Source organism: Zingiber officinale, chromosome 5A (assembly GCF_018446385.1).
Source record: "Zingiber officinale cultivar Zhangliang chromosome 5A, Zo_v1.1, whole genome shotgun sequence".
Taxonomy (NCBI): Eukaryota; Viridiplantae; Streptophyta; class Magnoliopsida; order Zingiberales; family Zingiberaceae; genus Zingiber; species Zingiber officinale.
The window spans coordinates 115,798,432-115,821,081 of record NC_055994.1 but is presented as its reverse complement, the minus strand read 5'-3'; the positions used below and the strand labels follow the sequence as shown (position 1 = coordinate 115,821,081).

Here is a 22,650-nt window from a genome sequence, read left to right as displayed (position 1 = left end):
AACAGGAAACAAGAACAAAGAGGTGCTCCATGAATGGTAAAAACAGGTCCAACACTAGATACAAAATTCCTCGTTCGTTTATTTACTTCATGAACAAGAGGTATTCTTTTATGCACATTAAAGGGTCAACTCATCAGGTTTATTTTTCCAATACTCTCACTCCCTCATTAATTCTTTTCCCTTACCCATTTTGCTTGCTTCACTTAGTTTCTTTTTTACTCCATTTTAATTCATCCTTTTAATTTATGTATGCTATGTTTTTATGGTGATGGAGAATTATATAATGAACAAGCTTATGGTAGTGAAATATTGCGAGTGACATTGAGTGAACTCCATTTTCATATATGACTTGTGAGGGTTAGATTGAAAACAACTACCTTGTGAGTTTGCATCTTTCTTGATTCTTCAAGTGGTTGAAATCACCATGCTTATTGATTATTATAGGGATTGAATTCATAAATGTTGATCTTTAGATGACCTTAGTTAATTACCTTTTATTATCTTCTAGGAATTGCTAGGAAATTATGGGGAGATGATTTTTACTTTGTTCCATAGTTTTGTATGCTTACCTGAAACGTGCAAGAATAATTATAGGGATTTGATAACCATCATTTTGTTACATTCTTTAGGCTCCTATATCCATGCTTTTTGATCTTTTCGTGTGCTAAATTCGTGATTATATCATATTCCATGAGTTGTATTCATTTATGGGCTTTAATGCAATTTATCTTTAATTTACGGTATTCGATGCTAATATTTGAATATGGTCTTTATAGGCACTTAAGAGATCGTGGATCTAAATAAGATCAAATCAAAGTGAGCTCAAATCTGAGTCTAAATAAGGAGATCAAGCTCTGGACCAATCTAGACCGTTCATTCAAGATCAAGAGAGATTTGAGTCATCTGTCAAAGATCTGGTTCATCCGGATTCAGAAAGGATAGATCATGACCCTTAATCTAGAACTAAGCCTTTGGATCATATATGGATTGACTTCCACCATTAGATTAGATCTGAAGAATTTCAAGCCATTGATCCAAATCTAGAGAGTTCTCAGCTATCCATTTAAGTTTAGTTTAAAATAGAAGCTACATTGAGGAGATGGGATCACGCTTGCTCTTGACGCACGCTATCGCCCCAACGCTTCCACTTCTCCTTGGCCCTCACCTTCAATCGGTCGGTGACTTCATCCACCTCTCCACTGCCGAATGATTGATCCTTCCATCTCCACCTTCATCCTTCATCCTCAACAAAGCCTACCTTGGGCCACCATCAATCCATCCCCCTGTTAAGATCAGTGCGGTCGATAAGAGGGGTGAATTGCCTACACAATAATAACAAAAAAAACCTTTCTCGATCTTTTGAAATAATAAGATACTTGTATAAAAGAATTAATAAACTGAAAAGAAAGAGCTTACCAATTTTTTACTTGGTTACAACCGGGAAAGTTATTAATCTAAGGCTCTGAAACACTACTCAAATTCTCCTTTCGTCGTAGGCAGAGAAGCCTCTTACAAGCATTGGAAGCACACACAGTCGTAGAACACTTAAAGAAAATCGTATACCAGTTGTTCTAGACTACTAGGATCAGGTCTATATTTATAGCCCTATTTGGGATACTTGGAAGGGTTCCAAGCACCTAGAGGGAGATAAAATTTTATCCCCGTTGCAACGGCTCATGCCACATCGAGTTTGGATAAAAGTCCTAGTTCGGGTGCCCTGAAGGGTTCCGAGCGCCCGAAGTCTGTGGAGTCCGGGCGCTCGGACTAAGAAAGTCAACATCCTGTTGACTTTCGATCTCGGTCTTTTGCTCTGGTTCCGCTCGCCTTGGTCCGGGTCTTCCGCTCCTGCTCCGCTCACTTGGGTGATCTCGACCATCCGGAATAGGGCTCATCCGAACCCAACTTCCGACCTTCAAGCAATCTTCCGCTCCGGCTTCTCATCCCTCGAAAACGTTGCACGCCTCCTTCTCGTCCGCCCGTCTTTCGCTCGACTTTCTGTGATCCTAAGTTCCTGCACACTTAGACATAGGGGTTAAATCCTAATAGGACCTAACCTGATTTGGTTGATCATATCAAAACTACCTTGGGGTACTAACAATTTTTCCTTTTTTGATGTGAGCAAACTCAAGTTAAGTTAGGATTAACTTCAAAAATAATAGTTATATAAAAATTTTTCAAGTAAAAACAATTATGCTAACTACCCCCCCCCCCCCGACTTAATCTTTACTCCTCCTTTTGTTCACATTTAAAATAGGGTACTTTTAAAGTGACTTTGGAAAAACTAAATTAAAGTCTAAGGGAAAAACAAAAAAATAAAAGGTTAAGTTTTAAAAACTTTGATTAAAAAAAAATTTCAAGTGAATCAAAAATTTCATAAAAAGTTTACATTTTGATAATTAGTTCATAAAAATTTTCTAACGAAAAAAAATTCAACAGATTGTTTAAATTAAAGTTTACAAAAAGTAACTTAAACAAATTTTAATGATTAGACCTAAGTAAATTTTTTAACAAAAAATTTAAAGCATTAGTTAAATGCTTCACAGTAAGTCAATTAAACATTCAATTCAATAATTGACTTCTAGGTTGTGGTGAGACACTATACCTTCTTGGTTATTGGAGCATCAACCACTTCTAGACAAAGCCTCTTAAAGAATTTAAATATTTAATTTTCTTTCTGAAAACCCTAGATCTAACAGGCCATGCATCAAAAGATAATTTTAATTTAAACATGATTTTAAAATCCAAAATAGATTCCTTCCTACCGGATTTATTAAAAACTTTCTAGGAACATACTTCTGTGATATTTTTCTAATTTGACCCTTATGATATTTAAGATACCAATTTAGGTTTTTATAATTTTTCCATGTATTTTGATTATCATATGCAAGGTTTCTTGATTTTTCAATTTGGTCCTTCAGTTTTCATTTTCATCTTTTAATTTATCATACATTTCTAGGGGGCATATTTTTGCTAGGATTGTTCTTAATTCAAAAACTTCCTTTTTTAAATTAATATTTTTTATTTTTAGTTTACATAAAGATTTGGTCATGGATTTAATACCTGAATATAATTGGTTAGAGGGTAGCAAACATACCTCACTTACTAGATTTGTTTTGAAGTTTGTTTCTTCCTCCTCGCTGCTATTTTCCTCTGAGAAGCCTCCCCCTTCATCTATGCTCTTCTCTTGGTGGTTTTTCATCAGTGCAAGTCCAACATACTCCTCCAGATCTGATTCTGATGATGACTCGTCCCATGTTGCTTTCAGGGTTTTGTGCTTTGTTGTGGTTGGTCCCTTCTTGTTTTCCTTCTTCAACTTTGGGCAGTCATCCTTAATGTGTTGCTCTTCATTGCAGTTATAGCATCTTACCTTCCTTGCTCTTCTTTTCTTTGCCTGCACTTGATTAAACTTATTACTTTTTAAAAATTTCTTGAATTTCCTTACCATGTATGTTGTTTCATCGTCGTTGAAGGAGTTGTCGGCGTCGATTCATCCTTTTTGACTTTTAGATCAATGTTATTTGATTTCTCTATTTCCTGAGAATCTATACAGCGAGACTCGTGAAGTTCAAAAGTTGAAAATAAGCTTTCAAGAGTACATATCTCAAGGTCCGTAGAGATGTAGTAAGCATCTATTAAGGCTGACCATTCTTGAGTTCTTGTAAAGGAGTTAAGTGCGTACCTTAACAAGTCACAATTTGTTACCTTTCTCCAAGGTTCTTGAGCTGGGTGATCAGGTCTTTGATTCTTGCGTGGAGTTGGGCTATCTTCTCTTCCTTGTTCATCCGGAGGTTCGTCAGTTGGCTTCAGAGGATGTCCCGCTTAGCCAGTTTGGATTTTGAGGTACCTTCGTGAAGCTCTAGGAATTTCTTCCAGAGATCTTTGGTGGAGTCATAGCTTCTGATTCGGCTGACCTCCTGGGGCGAAAGAACGCTGAGTAGATGGAACTCTGCCTTTCCATTAGCCACAAAATCAGTTTGCTCCTTCTTCGTCTATGTGTATTATTCTTTTTCGGCTCCGTGCTGATTCGTAGGTGCTACAAAATCGTAGTTTATACTTAAGAGAATTTCGAAGTAGGCTTTGAAGAATATCTCCATGCGCTTCTTCCAAGTTGTGAAGTCTCCCTCAAATTTTGGTGGGTAGATGCTAGATTCGGCCATATCTTTTGCTTCGGATGGCGGTTAGTCCTTCTGAAGTGGAACCTGGCTTTGATAGCACTTGTTAGGATCGGTGCGGCCAGCAAGAGGGGGTGAATTGCTTGTACAATAATAATAAAAAAAATCTTTCTTAATCTTTTGAAATAATAAGATACTTGTATAAAAGATTAATAAACGGAAAAGAAAGATGCTACAGATTTTTTACTTGGTTACAACCGGGAAGGTTGTTAATCCAAGACTCTGAAGCACTACTCCATTTCTCCTTTCGTTGTAGGCGGAGAAGCCTCTTACAAGCGTTGAAAGTGCACACAGTCGTAGAACACTTAAAGAAAACTGTATACCAGTTGTTCTAGACTACTATGATCAGGGCTATATTTATAGCCCTGTTCGGGGTGCCTAGAAGGGTTCCAGGCACCTGGAGGGGGATAAAAGTCATGTGTCTCCTTCTCATATGCCCGCGTACTCTTCCGCAGCACCTCGTCCTTCAGACGCACCGAGCCCGTCGACTCTTTTTTGTGACATCCTTCTCGCTAGCTGCATCTTTCACTCGACTTCTTGTGTTCCTAAGTTCCTGCACACTTAGACATAGGGTTTAAATCTCAACAAGACCTAACCTGACTTGGTTGATCACATCAAAACTACCTTGGGATATAACACCCCCTACCATTACATTCCTTGTAAGAGACGGCTTAAGTCATCTATATGCTACATTAGCATAGAAGCGGGTCAATATATTAATTGAGTTTGAAATCATGGTACGACACACGGTTATCAGTATACCAATCCTGGATAAGACTTATCCCCACAACTAAGTTTATCACGATTTGGATCTTATCGTTATCTTCTTGATCGGCCTATCAATCCTTGGGATCAGTTTACTAAATATACCACATCATCGATTGGGGTCCGAACCCAAACCCGATTGATCGATCGAATCGTTCCGTCCACCGATCCTTGGGATTGGTTGACTGAACCTGCTTAGGTCTTGCTCGACTCTAGTTAGGTTTGGTTCACTCTGGACTTGGTTCGGTTGCATCTTGTATGCATTTGTCAACCTTTTCAGTCTTGCTTCCAGCCCTAGATTCCTACAAGACATACAGACAATTACAAACAAGCAACCTAGCTAGCCAAATCTTGTGAGTCTACTTGATATACTAGGCTTACCTTTTGCTTGGACTTCACTTCTCCAATACTTTACCATCTAAGGGTCCCCCTTAGGATCAAGCCGCACTCTTGTAAGTCTACCCGTCCTACTAGACTTTTTGTTTGAACTTCCTCCAAGACTTCACTACCTAAGGCTTACTCCTTTAGGATTTTCCTTTGTCAAGCCTTCAATTCTCCAGACCTACTTGTGTAGGATAAAAAAGTGCTAGAGAGAGGGGGGAGGGGGAGGGTGGAGAATAAAGCTCGTGTCTTTTTCATGTTTTTCTTAAGACACAGAATATGCATCGGAAGTAAAGGAAGAAACAAAAAGCTGACACAGTTGATTTTACTCAGAGTATGTGATGACTCCTACTCCAAGGCTCGTAGTTGACGATTACTTTCGTTGGGTAATTCATTATCAATTTCGAATATTATAAAAATGTATTACAAATAAGTGGAATAAAAATAAACTTTTATACCAACGACTGTATTCATCAAATAACTCAAGCTTTAGTCATCAGAGCAGTGTTTCAGCGTCGTAGAGTCATATTTTGAGCAGGTGTACAAGAGAGAAGATCGTTTAAATTGATGTGCTTAAGGTGCTAGTTGAACCCTCCTATTATAGTCCCCTCCAGGTGCCTAGACAGGTCCCCGAGTGCCCCCATAGTGTTGACCTCCAGGAGCCTGACAAGGTTTGGGCGCCCATACCCCTTTTTCATCCTTTTTCTTTCCTACATCATAAGGTTAGGCCGACAAGAACTAATATATAATTAAAGAAGAGTAATATTTAATGTCTTCGGACTATCCGACCCTGACTTGAGTTTCATTGAAACCCTAAGTCAGATCAATACCTATTGTTCCCTCTACAGGGAACACGTCCTCACCTACTCCACTCAAGAGAGTTTATCTTTTGTCAAACTAATCCTCTAGACTGTTTGGACTTTTGATTACCATCCAAGACTTCAAGACTTTCCGGTGGCGTCTGTACCCCAACTTGTCCAGTTTTTCGCCTAGTGTTCACAACCCCCAGGACTTTCACTTAATATCCTTGACCCTAGAATTTTTGTCCGATGCTCTCGACTTGCCAAGACGCCACCCAGTCTCACGGACCAGGACTTCCTTGTCTAGTCGCAACTAGGACTTTCCACCTGCTTAGTGTCTACTATAACTTCTTTGCCTAGCCTCAACTAGGACTTTCACCTTACCTAAGATCACTTAGAACTTTCCTACACACTCAGTCAATGCAAGCTATGATAAATTAAATAATAAATGTTATTGGAGAAGTATTATTGGATTTTTTTGAGAATTTTTACAAATTTCTCGAGATTTAAACGGAGTTCGTATAACAAGTTTAAGGGGGATGAATCTACTAGGCGTAGAGAAAGCTTGTTTGGATTATCGCCTAACTGGGAGTTGATTAACTTGATTAACTTAAGTTGTTTTAATTAAATCTAGGTATAAAAAGGAAGCTATAGTAACCATTTGTCGATCATTCTTTTTCCCTGATTCCCTTGCTTCTCCTCTCCACTGCCATTTCTCCTTTCCTAATCGGCGTCGTTGCCCGACCAAGCCATGCCACGCCATCGATCAGCCACTACTGGTTGTCACCTCGATCCACTATAGATGGCAGTACCTTGCCCATGGCCCTCTCCCTCTTCCTCTGCTATCTTTGCCCCACGCCCCCTCGGACGCCACTCCTTCGCACATCTCGCTTGACACCGTGACTCCTCGCCACGACCACTGGTGTCGCACTCCTCACCTCCCCCGACGCTGCCACCTAGTGGCATCCCTACCATGGCCATGTGACTCCTTCGTCGTGACTGCATCCACGCGACATCAACCGCCCTACTCTAGCCACAAGTAAGAAGTTTTCATCTCCCTATCGCCATTTTCCCTTGGGGTGTACCCTAGCTATAGAGCCACACCCATCACCTTCAACAGTACCAAGCCCAGCCATCGTTGGTTGTGATTAGGGAAGCAGTACGACCATCTAGATGAGATCTCTACCTTTAGGATCCTCATCGAGCAACTATGGGTTGGGAGGGGAGCTCATGTCCCTCACAGCTACATCTGTGTTCTTCACTGAGAGGTTGCTATAAATCTAAATTGGGTAATAACCTAGATCTTGATTGCATTTTCTGTTATGGGGATTAATAAGGGATTGAATGTTTTTCCGAATTGGATATTGCATATTTGGAAAATTTGATTTGCTGTGGCCATTTCTGTTTCAGCCAACAACTAGAAAAAAAAAGGTAATTAAGGCTAGAGTTCATGTTTAAGAACTTATTTGATTAATAAATGGATTGGTGTCAGATTTAGAATGTGTTAATATGTTGTGATGATTAATTGATATCTAATCAGTTAATTAATCGAAGTATTAGTCAAAATCATTAAATTAATGTTATGTTTAACTAGGTGGATTTCTATAGACGGATTAAATGATTGGATAATTGTTGAATTGGTAGTATCGTGATGATGTTGGTTAGATTTTAATTATCGATTAATGGTTATTAATAACTATTGAATGAATTAATTCATAGGAAGAGTGGATGTGATCGAATAGGAGATTAATTGAAGTTAATTATTAATTAGGGTTAATTAATGATCATTAAATTAAAATTTCCCCTAATTAATTTAGATTTTTGGTTTAACTAGTTGTTGCATATGTAATTAATTAAACTGTACATCATGTGATTTGTAGGACTTTGATTCGAGATGAATGTCTCGACATGAGATTATTTAGCACGATCGTCAGATAAAGGCGGATACTTCTTCCTTAGCCTCTTTAGTTTATTGAACTTAGTGCAAGATTATTTTTGATTGATGGATTAGGTTGCTTTACCTTAAATCTGTTTATTTTTATCTTGCTTGATACTTATGTACTTGATCTTAGAGATGATCTAGTTATTTCATATATAGAATTAGCTTTAGATATTTATACTATGTTGTGTAAATACATGTATAGTATGTATTGTAGGATATATCTTGTTGACTTAGTTAACATACTAATTATGCATATAATGTTGAGTGTACACATATTTGGTATGTGCTATAGTAGTTATCATGTTGACTGTCCATTTGTATGTTGGGTGAGCACATGTGTCTGGTGTGATTATTGGAGGTTTCATGTTGATTATACATATGTTACAGTGTGCATATGTGTCTAGTATGATTATTGGAGATATCATGTTGATTATACCTACGTGGTAGTTAGGGATGTAAATGAACCAAATGGTTCGCGAGCTCGATTCGGTAAAAAGCTCATTCGAGTTTGTTCGTTTATCTTATCGAGCCGAGCTCGAGCCCGATTTCGAGTTTGATAGTTTTATCGAGCCGAGCTCGAGCTCAAGGATATTCAGCTCGTGAGCTCGCGAACATGTTCGTTTATAGGCTCGCGAGCTAAAAAAATGAGCCTTAAAATGATTAAATCGAGCCATAAAACGAGTCAAAAAAATGAGCTTTAAAACGAGCCTTAAAATGAGCTTTAAAATGAGCCAAAAAATGAGCTCTAAAATGAGCCAAAAACAAGCCCAAAACGAGCCCGAGCTGCATTACGAGTTAGGCTCGTTAACTTTGATAATCGAGCTAATAACGAACTGACCTTGAACTGTTCGCGAGCTTGATAATTCTAAAACGAGACGAGCTCAAGCCTTGTGATAAAAGCTCGATTCGAGCTCGAGCCGAGCTCGAGCCCGAATATAACTTAAACTAGCCAAGCTCGAGCCTAATACTGTTTGGCTCGGTTTGGCTCGTTTACATCCCTAGTGGTAGTGTGCATATATGTCTGGTGTATACTATTAGTGTTACTACTACTGTATGTGTTATTTAGTAGACAACTGTGGGATCTATTCATATTTATAAGCTTAGGTGATAGACATATCATGTACTAGATATTATTATGATGATTGAGTTGCATTGATGATGACTATGTCAATATATATCATTATTATTTACATCATGTTCATCATTACACTGTATACTAACGATCATTGTCTCCCTTGTGGTGTGGGAGAGTCATCAGCCATTTTCAGCTGTCCATTCGGCCACTCAGGGGTAGTGGTAGCTTGAAATTGTGTTCAGCTTGTCCTGATATGCTCACTTGGCCGCTTAGTCATATACACTGTCCGTTTCGACCACTCGAGAGTAGTGGTATTTAGAGGATAGTACAGTTATCAGGGGGCTAGAGATGCGAGCAATAAGGGACTCTGTCGCTATGTAGTTAGATAACTACTTAGCAAATTATTCGCCTCGGTCACTTGAGAGTAGTGGTATCTTGAGGGTAGTACAATTGTCATTGTCTCGATCTCTCGGCCACGTAGGGGTTGTGGCGTCTTGAGGGGTAGGTGAGAGTGACCATGTTGCATGCATGTGCATATTGCATCTGATGCTCAGTGCATCTTTCAGAGATATATCTGCATTTGCTTATAATTGTTGCATTTGCTTAAGATATGATTGTTGCATATAATTGTCATGCTTCATATATGTTCATTTTTCATACATGTATATGCTATCAATTATATTGATCATGTGTTACGAGCAGATTTGTTGCTGATTTATAGTGAATTTACTATTTATTATACCATCCGTGTTATATCCAGATTTGGTATGCGCATTTATTATGTCAATTATGATTATATGTATTGATTGTGTCATATATGATCGTATTCTTATTTTTCTAATGAGACTATATGATTTGATCTCCATATTTTATATTGATCATGTATTATCTTGTTCATTACCCGTTGAGCTATCCAGATTCATCATCCTTTTATATGTTTTATGTTTTTTGAGATAAGTTGTAGATGTTGCTTTTGTTTTGATAAATAATATTTATACTTCTTATAAAAACAACGTAACTTCGATGCTGTAACACATCAATGTATGCTTTTATTAATTTTATCAATATTTTAATAAAACTCCTTTAAATTATGGCCGTCGCAAAAAAATTAAATTAAATTAATTAATTGATTGATTTTTTCAACTCAACGAGTAGGTCAGGTTCGTGATTTTGATGAAGTTTGCATTAATCTTATGAGACATGGGAAAACTATAATTTGATTTACCCATCCTAATATATTAATTGTTCATTATCATTATCAAACAATATTTGCATCGACTATTTAATTTCAATATTGTGATGTTATTCATGTATATATCTTTTATTTTAATAAACAATACTTGTATTTATTATAAAAACATCGTAATTAACTTCGATGCTTTAATACATTCAATGTATACTGTTATTATTTTTATTAAATTTTAATTAAACTTAAAAAGATTAACTAATTAATTTATTGATTTTTTCAACTAAATAAGAAAATCATAATTTTCAACTCGTTCATCATCATTACCAAACAATATTTGCATCCATTATTTAATTCCATCCACTGCCATTGATGCACGTACGTGGTAATGAGAAATTTAAGCCGACACACCTCGTAGTGTGTGCAGGTCTCTAGCCAGATGTTGCTGCAGCAAAGTGTGCCACCCAACTCCAAGTCCTGCATGCTCAGCTACAAGCACATCCATTCTGCATCATTGCATGGGACATATATCATGTCTTAGGTTTCCTTGTCTATAAGCTTAATTTTGTGGCGTACTAAATGTCCTCTTAATTCTTCTTCTGGTCACGTTATATACTGCTACAATTGTCACGTTATATACTCACTTGTCCCACAGCCTAAGTGGGTTGGATGAGAGACGGAACTGCCATCCATCCATCCATCCATGGCATGCAACTCCACCCACCACCGCTCGAGAAAAGACCCAAAAAAAAAAATTAAAAAAAAAGTTCGATTAATAATGTACGAGGCGAATGACTTGAGTGAAAGAAAATAATGGCACTTTTACCTGTGTCATTTGAAAAGAAAAGTAGCAGTATGAGGGAATAGAAGACTGATGGAATGTCTTTTTAAAAGAAATGACTGCTTGACCAATCATAGGACTCCAAGATCTGCATGGCTTATCACAGCCAGATTCCTGAGAGCCAATCGAAGGACCAGAAAATCTAGAAGAAGCCACAGAAAGCCCCTAGTGGGTTTTCTGCTGTCTCTGTAGATTTAAGGGCACGCCCTTGCCATGGAGTGATCCAGAAGCAAACCACTAAGCTCTGCTCGGTAACAACTGCAAATTTGGCCACGCAGGCTTATTAATGAAGGCACGGATTTAGCAAAGAAAGGCTGGACGCCATTGGGTATCTTTGTCTCCCGAATCTAAGGCCGAGGTTTGGTATCCGGCCCTTGTGCACAAAAATTGGCTGCATATATGTATGTAGGTGTCCGCTAAGTGAGCATTTCCATGTCGTGATTAATGGCTTGCCGTAGATTAATGTAGCTCCTGCAGAATCTACGGCGTACGATGAAACTAATACGCTTTTCGTGTTCTCCATATGCATAGATCGAGTAGATATATAGGATAGACTGATTAAATGTTACCACCGTGCAGCTGGCTTATGAATAGATATATCCAATTAGAAGGAGAAAGGAAAAAAAAAAAAGAATGGAAAGTAGTAATTAAGCGGATTCAATTGACACACACAAAGCAGATATTATGTTTAATTCTGTCCACTGTTGTCAAATCGAGATCAGAACAATGCACCTCTGACATGCAGACTCAAAGAAAGAGTTGGAACATGGTGCGGACAAATGTAGCTAAGAGCACAATAGGTGGCAGATCTCCAGTAGGCCGTTTATGCAAAGTGTTGGCCGGAAATAGTAAGGCGAGTTTGAAGATGGTACCTCGAATGGAATTTTCACTTTCGGGTTCACAACTTTGACGGACAGACTCGGCTCCCTCCTCCCCCTCTCGAGCCTGCACCTCCATTACTCTGGCGTCAGATGAAACAATAATTATATAGTAATCCCAAGGCAAATTAACACAATCGGCCAAACTCGTATTAAAGAGGGGAGAGGAAGAGAGACAGCCACCCCCATACTATGATTACACTGCCCTCTCTCAGGTGAGAAAAAGTACTGCTCACAGCCACTGCCTCTTTGATTTAATTACTAGCTAGTGTCTCAGGAATTGCAGGCTTCGCTGGTCGCATCCCGACCCCAATCCTGCTTCAACCGCGAGAGCAAGCTAAGAGAGAGAGAGAGAGAGAGAGGGAGATCAGAGACCAGCGATCCATGGAGAGAAGCGGCCGATGCAGTAGTACTACTGCTTCTACTACGGACAAGAATAAGGGCAAGGAGGCAGAGGCGTGGAGGATGATGAGCTACCGCCAAATTGGAAGGCCCGGCTCTCTGCTTCCTGGAAACGCTACTACATCCAGCAGTGGCGGCTTTGTCGGAGGAAGCGGCTGCTTTCCCTGGCCTCCCAGGTCATACTCTTGTAGCTTTTGCAAGAGGGAATTCAAGTCAGCGCAGGCTCTCGGGGGTCACATGAATGTTCACAGAAGGGACAAAGCCAGACTGAGGCAGTCCCCGCCCTATTCTAATTATGAACTCAACCCTAACCCTAATCCACTTGTTCAGCTTCCTTGTACTACTACTACTACCAAGGTTTCTATTCCCAACCTCAATATGCCGCCGCCTTCCACTTCGTCCGGAGATGATCGTGACCAGATCCTCACCACCCCATTCTCCTCCATCATTTCTCCTCTGTTGCCGCATCTTATCCCGCCGTCTCTGCAAGCAGCAGGCCGGTGGGACTCCAAGGACGAACAAGATCTCGACGACATGGGCAGCGTTTCAAAGAGCGATGGGAGAAAAGTATTGGCGTTGGACTTGGAGGTAGGCCTTTTTACCGGCAACAATAACCATCATGGTCTTGATTTGGAGCTTCGACTCGGATACATTAATTAATTACAAGGACTCACCTCCATGCTAGCTAGCTAATTATTTCACTGTCAATTTGATTACTAGCTACTTCATTTTCTACTTCCTTCTTCTATTATGAACTTCTTTAATTAATTGCCGCAAGCACGCAGTAATCAATCTCCGTTAAATGTTTCTATTTTACAAGAACAGTCCGCTACTCGTTTAATCATTTAATACTTAACTTTCCATGACTTGTATGCAGATGATAACTACTAGTGTATTTTGGATGTTCTTATTTTGACCATTTGCTTTTGCATATGAGTATTGGCCAAATATTGAGTAGTAATCTCATCCTAGCTAGCTAGCTAGTTTATGATCTTTTGGATACTATATTAAGTTGGATATAGTATTCTCGGATCGATCGTATGAAATAATGTTCAGGGGATCATGCCGAAGCGTTTTTCTTTTCATACCCTAACTCCAATACTCCATACAGTATTACATTCATAATCTATCGCTGTTCGTGATATGATCAGTGTAAATTAAGTAGTTATTTAAAGAAATAAAGGTATAGATGTTGTGCCTTTAATTTACCAAGTCGTTGCACCATAAGTTGGGTGTGGGTGATGAGGTTCCCAACGCGGTGTTGTCCCTTTCTTGTGAGCACGCTGTCACTTAGTTTTTTAGTGTGCTGGAGAAGTATTTGATGAGTCAGGGCATGATGACAATTTCCTTGAAAAGATAGGGTATAGAAAGGGGCGCCAGACGAAGAAAAAAGTGAAGTTGGCGCAGGAATTAACCATCCAATTCCTCACGGATATGACGTCCTTAATTTGCAAACACGATCGAGGACATAAATTGCGCTACGTCGCAGCGTCAGCATATTTGAAACAACTGTGAGTGTTTCAGCTGTGAGTCAATGATGATCACATCATTCTCATCACAGATGGAGACCTCTACTATCATTTATGGACTCTTTAATTTATCTGCTGTTGTTTAACTGTATTAGGTTTTAATTTCTGTAATCAATTTAAAGGGCGCGTGGTTATACTCATTAATTACCGCATAAACTATAAGTTAAAATGTTATTCTAAGTACTGCTGGATTTTGCTTTAAGAAGATGACTTCTTTCAAATTATTTCCCCTCTGATACCATTTTATTAGAGAAGGATGTATATTTTCTAGAAGAATAATAGAGGAAAAACTTGTTAGAGAAAAGACTATGAGTTGCTAGGGTTTAGGGTATTTTTCTCATTTGATGAATTGAAAGCTTCAAATATTATCTTTGACTATTTTAAATGCATTAGATATTTTCAATCTCCTTCAGAATAGCCATCTTTGACTCTGATTATTTGGGATACTATCAATCTTCTTGAGAATGACTAACTTGGATGATACCATTATTTTTGAAAGTTACTAATTTATTCAATGTTTTTAGGAAAAAAAAAAAATCAAAAGGGCACTTGTAATTATTAAAAACAAGTAATTATATCATAGTTATTATAATATATACAAATAACTGATTCAACTTAGTCAAAAATATTATACATAGATTACTTTTATATAAAATACTATCTATTAACTTGGTTAAAATTACTTAAACTTAGTCAAACTCACTTCAAAACTATTGTGACAACTAAATATTATAGTAACCATAGCTACTGCATAAGGTCATATGATTTTAAACATATTTAAATAATTTTGATCAATTTTAAGTAATTTTAACTAAATTGACAAAAAAAAGTCTTTTTAATATAAAAGTGTTCTATATGAAATATTTTTTTATCAAGTTGAATAGAAAAAGAAAAAACAATTACTTTAACATGTTGTACCAATTACAATGCAATTGTTACACATTGCAATAATTGCTACAACATTGGAATAAGGGTAATTTTATGATAAGAAATACGATGGGTATTGTTTTGACTTTTTTTTTTTTTTATAAAAAAGGATGTTCTTTTGACAAAAATGATAATTAGAGTCGTCCTTTTATTTTTTGCACAATGTTCTTTTAATTGCATTGGATGATACCAAATGTTCTTGATAATTACTATTCACTTTAGTATCTTCATAAGTGCATTAATCCCAATATCTTACACTATTAGTCCATTGACTAATAGATAAAAAGTGACTCTAAGTCCGCCTGTGAGGATTTTTTTTTTTTCTTCTTTTGAGTGATGTCATTTTTTATCCTTTTGAATTCACTCTAGTTCTCGTGTCCTAAACCCTCCAACGTCAAGTTCGATCCTCTAAGAAGGTTGCTATGAGGAGAAAAAGAGAAAAAGAGGAAGAGTTGAGTGCTTGGGAGGATTAAGCTTGAGAGAGCATTGCTTTAGACGGGAGAGAGAGAGATCGATCTAGGGTTGTAGGTTGAGGAAGAAGGGATCTATGGGGGTTGACTGCCGTGGGAGTAAAGTACGGTTGGGGAGTTTAAAATTCCTCCTTACGGCCGTGACACGGCCATTGGACGTGCCACGGGTAGCCCGTGGTTTGTTCTAGAAGCTCCTTGTAGCTATCACTTGATCCACCATAGGTGTGGTGGCTTCCACAGTCCACCTGTGGGGCATTCTTTCCGGAGTTTTTTTTAATAACAAAATCTCAAAAGAAATAACAGAAAAAAAAAAAAATTTGGTTTGCCTCATAAGAATTGCTTATTTTTATAAGGTCGTAAGCTAGATCCTGATGTATTCAATCGGGAGCACGTGATCTAAGGAAGTTGCACTTCCCTCCTCTCTCAATAGGCTTATTAAGAGAGTATCTCTTAAATCTTTCTCATGTAGGAACAAGATACTTGCTAACTTTTCTTGGTCTTCCATCAAATATGTTTATTTCAAAAGGTCATCGTATCTCTTAAACTTTGCTCGTGCAGAAACAAGGTACTTGCGAACTTTGGTGTCACCATCTCTCGATCCACTATCAGATATGCTTTGTCTCAAAGCATTGTCAAAGGGACGTCTATCTGATTCTTTCGTAGCCACCTACTATAAATAATTCAGCCTACAATAATCATTCTTATAAAAAGGTTGATTAGTAGCCTAAAATAGATTAAATGCAATTTTATCTTCACCAACCACCAAAAGGAGTTCATGACTTGTAACATCGATTATATCTTTGGATAGCTAAGAAAGGCTTTTCTTAAATAATAGGGATATGAGGAACATAGTCAGCAAAAATAATAAAATCAAGTTTCCCTTCATGTGATGTCCGACTAGTTTCGTCCTCTTCGTTTTTTGCAATGTCGTCGTTCTCCTCGCTCACCTTAGGCTCCCTCAAGGTTTTACCTCTACTCCAAGTGATAGTGTCAAAATGTTAAACAAGATTAATTTGTCTTGAGTTGCCATGAAAATCTATCTGGAGCACTTGACGAGGAACTAATAACCTGCAAAATTTGAGTTTCCAACATCTCAGTATAGGATCGAAAAGTACTAGAAAATGATGAATAATGTGTCACCTTTTCTCATTTAAAACATTTTTTTACAATTTTTAGAAATAAGCAGAGAGAAAAAAGAACAAAACAATTCAAAAACACATTTATTTTTACAGTCAGCGACTATTAGTCCAAGTCCCTCGATCTTGGATCACTTTTGATCGACAATCCGCTAATAATTTCTTTCTCAAAAGAGAGACTCATCTTACAAAAAGCTAAGGAACGGTAATACATTTACCATTTTCCCTTTCAATTTAAGTACAAAAGACGATTAACAAAAACAATATAATGACAAGTAGAATCTGAAGGTGAGTATGATTGTCCAAGAAGCAACTTGGTGTAGCGATGACATTTCAAAGTGAGGCGTGAGAGAGAGAACTTGAGCAATGGATGAAGAATCTTCGGCTCGAGGGCTTCTTTTATAGACTTGGATCGATCTACCGATCTGTCTGATATATCGATATACCAATCTCTTTAGAAATCGGATACAGATCCGGTCGATTGGTCTACTGATCCCCAAGATTGATCTATCAATCTGGCCTTGGTCTAGTCCCCTCTCGCCATGTCTGCTCATTGATGATTATTCTTTTCCATATTAGCGTCACAATCCTTATCCTTAGTCGGTCCCTCTTCCACATGAGTTGATCAAAGTCCACATCAACAATTTGAGACTCATCTAGTCCACGTCGGATGCCACGTCAGCACATAAAAGGACTTGGCTAGCACATCACTATTCAGTCGACCAAACTAATTTATCGGTATACTAAACTTGTTCGGTCTACCAATAAAGCCGATTGATCTACCGATCCTGTAAAAATTGAGTTAGCACACTAATATATGAAATTGAAAGCATATTGAATTTTTATAATTACCTAACTTTATCTCGACTTCGGAATTCAAGTGAATACCTTAGTCATACCACCGCCTACCGTTGTCCCTATAAAGAAGACTCGTCCTTACCCGTCTTCCTTTTAGAAAAACCACTTCATTCCAAGAGTTTATCTTAACTTACTCTTGGCGAAATCTCCTGTACCCTCAAGATATGTTTAAGCTTTCTTTGCATAGCATCCGATCACTTGCCCCCTGACTTTTTTACTTGGTCTCTGGTCCTTTCTGACCCATCAAGTCCATTCTAATATATGTTTAATTCGTTGACCCATCTAGACTTAGTCGTTTGGTATCTTTAATCCGCTAAAACTTCCTTCCTTAGTATCTAGTCTATCTGACCTACTAAAACTTTAACTTGTCTAGCATCTAGTCAACTTAACTTACTAAAACTTTCTAGGTTGAGATGTCTGCATACTTGATCAATCTTGTTATATTTCAATTAACGTTAATTTTAAATTTTTGTCAATATCAAAATCTATGTTAGATTATTTGATGTTGTCTACATCAATAATCTTCCCTCAAATTAATCCCCTAGAAAATATAAAACCAAGTTTCATTTAATATTTTCAAACCCCCTCCCTCAAAATTAATGCCCTTAAGATTTTTGAAAAATACCTAAACTTTTAAAAAAAACATTTAATCTATTTTCTCGCCCCTTCTTTGACATAAATAAAAAAAAAACTCACCAGCAGATCCATTACCATAAAATAATTTGTAAAAGAGTTTTCCAAAAAATATTCCGAAAAGATAATTTAAGTATACAGAAATACTTTTCGAAATATAGTTTTAAAGCTTAACAAAATTCAAGTCTTTGAAAAGACATAAAAAAATTCAAAATGGATTTTCAAGAAAACTTTTTAAGATAGAAAAGATATTTGTAAAAGGATTTTTCAAAAAAAAATTCAAAAATATTTTTTGATAATATTTTTTAACATAGAAAATAGATTTTTAAAATATTTTTCAAAAATATTTTTAACATAGAAATAGATTTTTAAAATATTTTTCACAAATATTTTTAACATAGAAAATAGATTTTTTTTAAAAAAATATTTTTCAAAAAATATTTTTAACATAGAAAATAGGTTTTAAAAAATCAAAAATATTTTTAATATAGAAAATAGATTTTGAAAAATAATTTTTAAGTAAAGATTTTTTTTTAAAAAATTATTTATCAAATTCCCAGAAAATATTTTAAATATTGAAAAATTAAAGGGCATATGAAAACAAATTAAGTAATACTTGCAATTAAAATAAAGAATACTTAAAAACATTGATGCTTGCAATAATTTAATTTAAGCAACTTATAAAGCAAGCAAAAATATGTCCTGAAGTTTAAGAATGCATGATAAGTTATTGAGCATGCATAATAAGTAAAATCATCAAACTGCTGCTAATCATACAAGAGTTCCAATCAATAATAAGTCAAGTCAAGCAAAATAGACCTACTAAGTGAGGTTAACCTTGACTAAATCGAGACAGAGTCAAACCTGAGCATAGTCTCAAGAGACATTTGTCTCAGGGCCTATTATCTTAGGGGGCCCCAGAAAATATGGTCTATTATATATACATATATTTTATCTTGATCTTTTGTGTTAAGTGACCTAAGAAAAAAGTATTCAACCATTCGTTATATTTTCTTAGTCATCCCACATATATAATATTCTACCAATGTAATTAACAAATTAAAATATGAATTTCTTTTCAGCTAGTCTTAAATTAAGCGTTTCAACTTTCAACCTTCTCGTCTCTCATCTCTCGGTCTCCAAATATTACAAATTTACAATCAGTGAATGCGATTATGTTTTGCAAATTGTGGATGCCCGTCGGACTCGGATAATGAAGGACAAAACTCAAAAGGTCATAATACTTTGCAATCAATTAGTATTTTACTTTGTATTTTATAGGTATTAATGAAGAAGACTTTTGATTAAGAAAAATTAATCGCACAATGTGAGGGAGCCCCAATTTTAGAACTTCGACTCAGGCCTACGAAAACTCAGGTACGTATCGAGATAGCACAACGGACCTAGTCAACTAAGCTAACTCTAATCAAAAGAGGGAGGGGGATGTTGGCCGAATTGCTAGCCTCGTATCATGTCCATTATATGTGCGTGTTGTTGTCGACTCTACTATTTGAGCGAGTGATGGTGATCGACCATCTGCTGTCAGAAAGAGTCAATCTGTCCATCGATTGAGTTTAGTCGTCCATAGATGATTTCTCATAATCGGGAATCTGAATCGTCGGGCTATGAAGAGTCGGCCTGAGTGAATGAGGGTCTGGACTGGGCATAGTCAGGTGCGGACAACCCAAGTAGAGGACTATCTAATTCAGCTACATAAGATTCTTCTTCCTAGAGCTCCTCTACGTGTTTAGGTCGATGGCATGCTTGTAGTAGAAGGTCCCATCTAGTCTTTGTCTTATGCCAACTAAGTACAAGTGTCTAAATTCTATTTTGTCAAATTCGTCAGTTAGAAACTTAACCCTATCCAATGTAGCATTTACTCCTAAGGCTGTTATGAGTCTGGTGATAATGTGCCTGATGCAGTAGTAAAAGGTACTTATCAAGTATAAGTTAAACATGGGATCAATAGTCGATGTTCAAAATTAAGATGGTTAATGTCAGAGAATCAATAGGCCCATTAAAGATGGTCAAACGGAAGTCGACATCAATTGCCGATCGGACCAGGGTCCAATCGGCCAAGTAGCACATATGTGTGGATAGCTTATACGACCAAGGTCACTATGGAAAGAACATCAAATGCTCACAACTGACCAAGTGAATACTATGCCGATTGCAGTCATCTGTCTGATCGGGCAAGAAACAATCTACTGAGCCGATGGACTATAGAGAAGAATAACTGAGATTGACCGGACGGGGAATCCCGGGCGAGCGGCTCCCCCGCTCGGTCAAGCAGCGGGACTCATCCCATATATTGTAATATCCCTCTAGGACATAATGTCGCTGACAACAGGGCATGGTCAATAGACATATCGTACAACAAAAGGTTCTGCTGTCATATTAGGAATTTACATGCCCTGTTAAAGTTGTTGGAACCCCAAGGTTGTTTTGATATGATCAAACAAGTTAAGTTAGGTCTTGTATGGTTTAACCCCTGTGTCTAAGTGTGTAGGAGCTTAGGAGCACAGGAAGTCGAGCGAAAGACGCGGCTAGTGAGAAGGACGACACAGGAAAGAGCCAATGAGCTCGGTGCGTCTGAGGGACGAGATGCCGCGAAAGAGTACACCGGTGGACGAGAAGAACGTACGCGACGTTCGAAGAACGAGAAGCCGGGAGGAAGGCTGAAAATTGGGTTCGGGTGAGCCCTATTCCGGATGGCCGAGATCACCCAAACGAGCGGAACCGGAGTGGAAGACCCGGACCGAGGCGAGCAGAACCAGAGCAGATGGCCCGAATCAAAAAAAGTCAACTATGTTGACTTTAAGGGTCCGGTCGCTCGGAAGCCTTTCGAGCGCTTGGAACCTCAATCTTATCAGATTTGACGTGTCCGTTGACTGACACGTCAGGGATATAATTCTATCCCACTACAGGTGTCCGGAACCCTTCCAAGCGCCCAGAACAGTGCTATAAATATAACTCTATTTTCAGTAGTTCAGATAACAACTTGTAATTCATTTCTTTCTATTCTACTTTCATTTGTGAGCTGTTAACGTTGTAAGAGGCTACTCCGCCCAAAGGAGATCGTCATAAAAGTGCGCTTCATTTTCTTTGGATTAACAATCTTCTGATTGCAAACCAAGTAAATCTCCTTGTGTTTCTGTGTCTATAATTAGTCTCTAGTTTTTTTTTATTTACAAGTTTTCTTTATTAAGCTATAAGTCGAGGAAGGGTTGAGTTTGTTTTTGTAGGAAAATTCACCCCTCCCCTCTTGGCTCCCACCAAGGGACTAAAAAGTAGTATCAGAGCAAGGACGCTTCAGAAAGACTAACCGTACGTCGATCGAAGTAAAGGAACCAATGGTCGGGCCAAGCATCGTTCCACCAAAATTCGAGGGAGATTTCACACACTGGAAACGTCAAATGGAGGTATTTCTAAAAATTGACTTTGAGATTCATTTAATAATCAAATATGGCTTTGTAACTCCTCCGAATCAAAACGGAGAGGAGAAGGAAGAGAGTCTTTGAACAAAGAAAGAACAAAATGATTCCGTAGCAAATAACCGAGCGGAATATCACTTGCTGAGTGTACTACCGCCTCAAGAAGTCAACCGTATCGGGAGCTACTTGTCAACCAAAGAACTTTGGAAAAAATTCTTGGAACTCCACGAAGGCACATCCGAAGCCAAGCTCACAAGACGAGACATACTTCGGAACAAATTGACGAATATCCGTCTAGAAAAAGGTGAGAAGGTAGCCGATCTACACGCGAAGGTCAAAGAACTAATCATCGAACTCGAAAACCTTGGTGAAACGGTAACCAACCGAGACTTGATACGCTACGCACTCAATGTCTTACCCAGGACTCCAGAATGGTCCTCGATAATTGACGCCTACTATATCTCAAAGGACCTGGAGGTAAGCACCCTAGAGGAACTCTTTTCTACTCTATAATTACATGAAACCATATATGCAAGTACAACAAAAGAAACAAGCCAGATTATGGCACTAAAAACAACCAAGAAGGATAAACCCGAGTCAGACTCAGAAGAAGATCAAGAAGCTTACATGTTAAGGAATTTCAGAAAATTCTTTAGATCTAACAAATTTAAAGAAATGCAGAATAGGAAAAATCAAAGAAATAGAAGAAGGGTTCGATTCTACTAGTGTTAAAAGGAATGACACTTAAAAGAGGACTGCCCAGAACTCAAAAAGGAAAAAAGGAAAGATGCCCAAGCAAAACAAGCACAAGACTCTAACTACTACTTGGGACGACACCTCATCATCAGAATCAGAAATAAAAGAATATGCTGGACTAGTACTAATGGCTAGCCATGAAGAGCAAAGCACCTCAAAAGCCAGCATCGATGAAGGGGGAGCGACTTCAGATGAATGCAGCGAAGTAGGGGGAGAATCAGACTTTAAGTCTGATATGGTAAGTGAGATATGTCTTTTACCTCCTGATCAACTCTATTTTGGTATTAAGTCTATGGCAAAATCTATGTACAAGTTAAAAAATAAAAATGATAAATTAAAAAATGAAAACTTAGAAATAAAAAGAATTTTAGCAAAATCATGTCTGATAGAAGATTTTGAAAAAGTAAAACTTGAAAATGTTAAATTAAAAGAAGAAATAGAAAATTTGAAAAATTCTGCATGTTC

General features: G+C 37.7%; 1 protein-coding gene across 1 annotated transcript; it reads left to right on the top strand.

The window, feature by feature from the left end:
* Positions 1 to 12,424: 12,424 nt before the first annotated feature.
* Positions 12,425 to 13,102, top strand: LOC121979918 (transcriptional regulator SUPERMAN-like). The gene has a single exon (XM_042531894.1). It carries the CDS (start codon positions 12,425 to 12,427, stop codon positions 13,100 to 13,102), a length of 678 nt encoding a protein of 225 aa, XP_042387828.1.
* Positions 13,103 to 22,650: the final 9,548 nt, after the last annotated feature.

Bases quoted from the DNA above. Each gene is read 5' to 3' on its own strand.
- LOC121979918 (XM_042531894.1), top strand. From the start codon at position 12,425: ATGGAGAGAAGCGGCCGATGCAGTAGTACTACTGCTTCTACTACGGAC.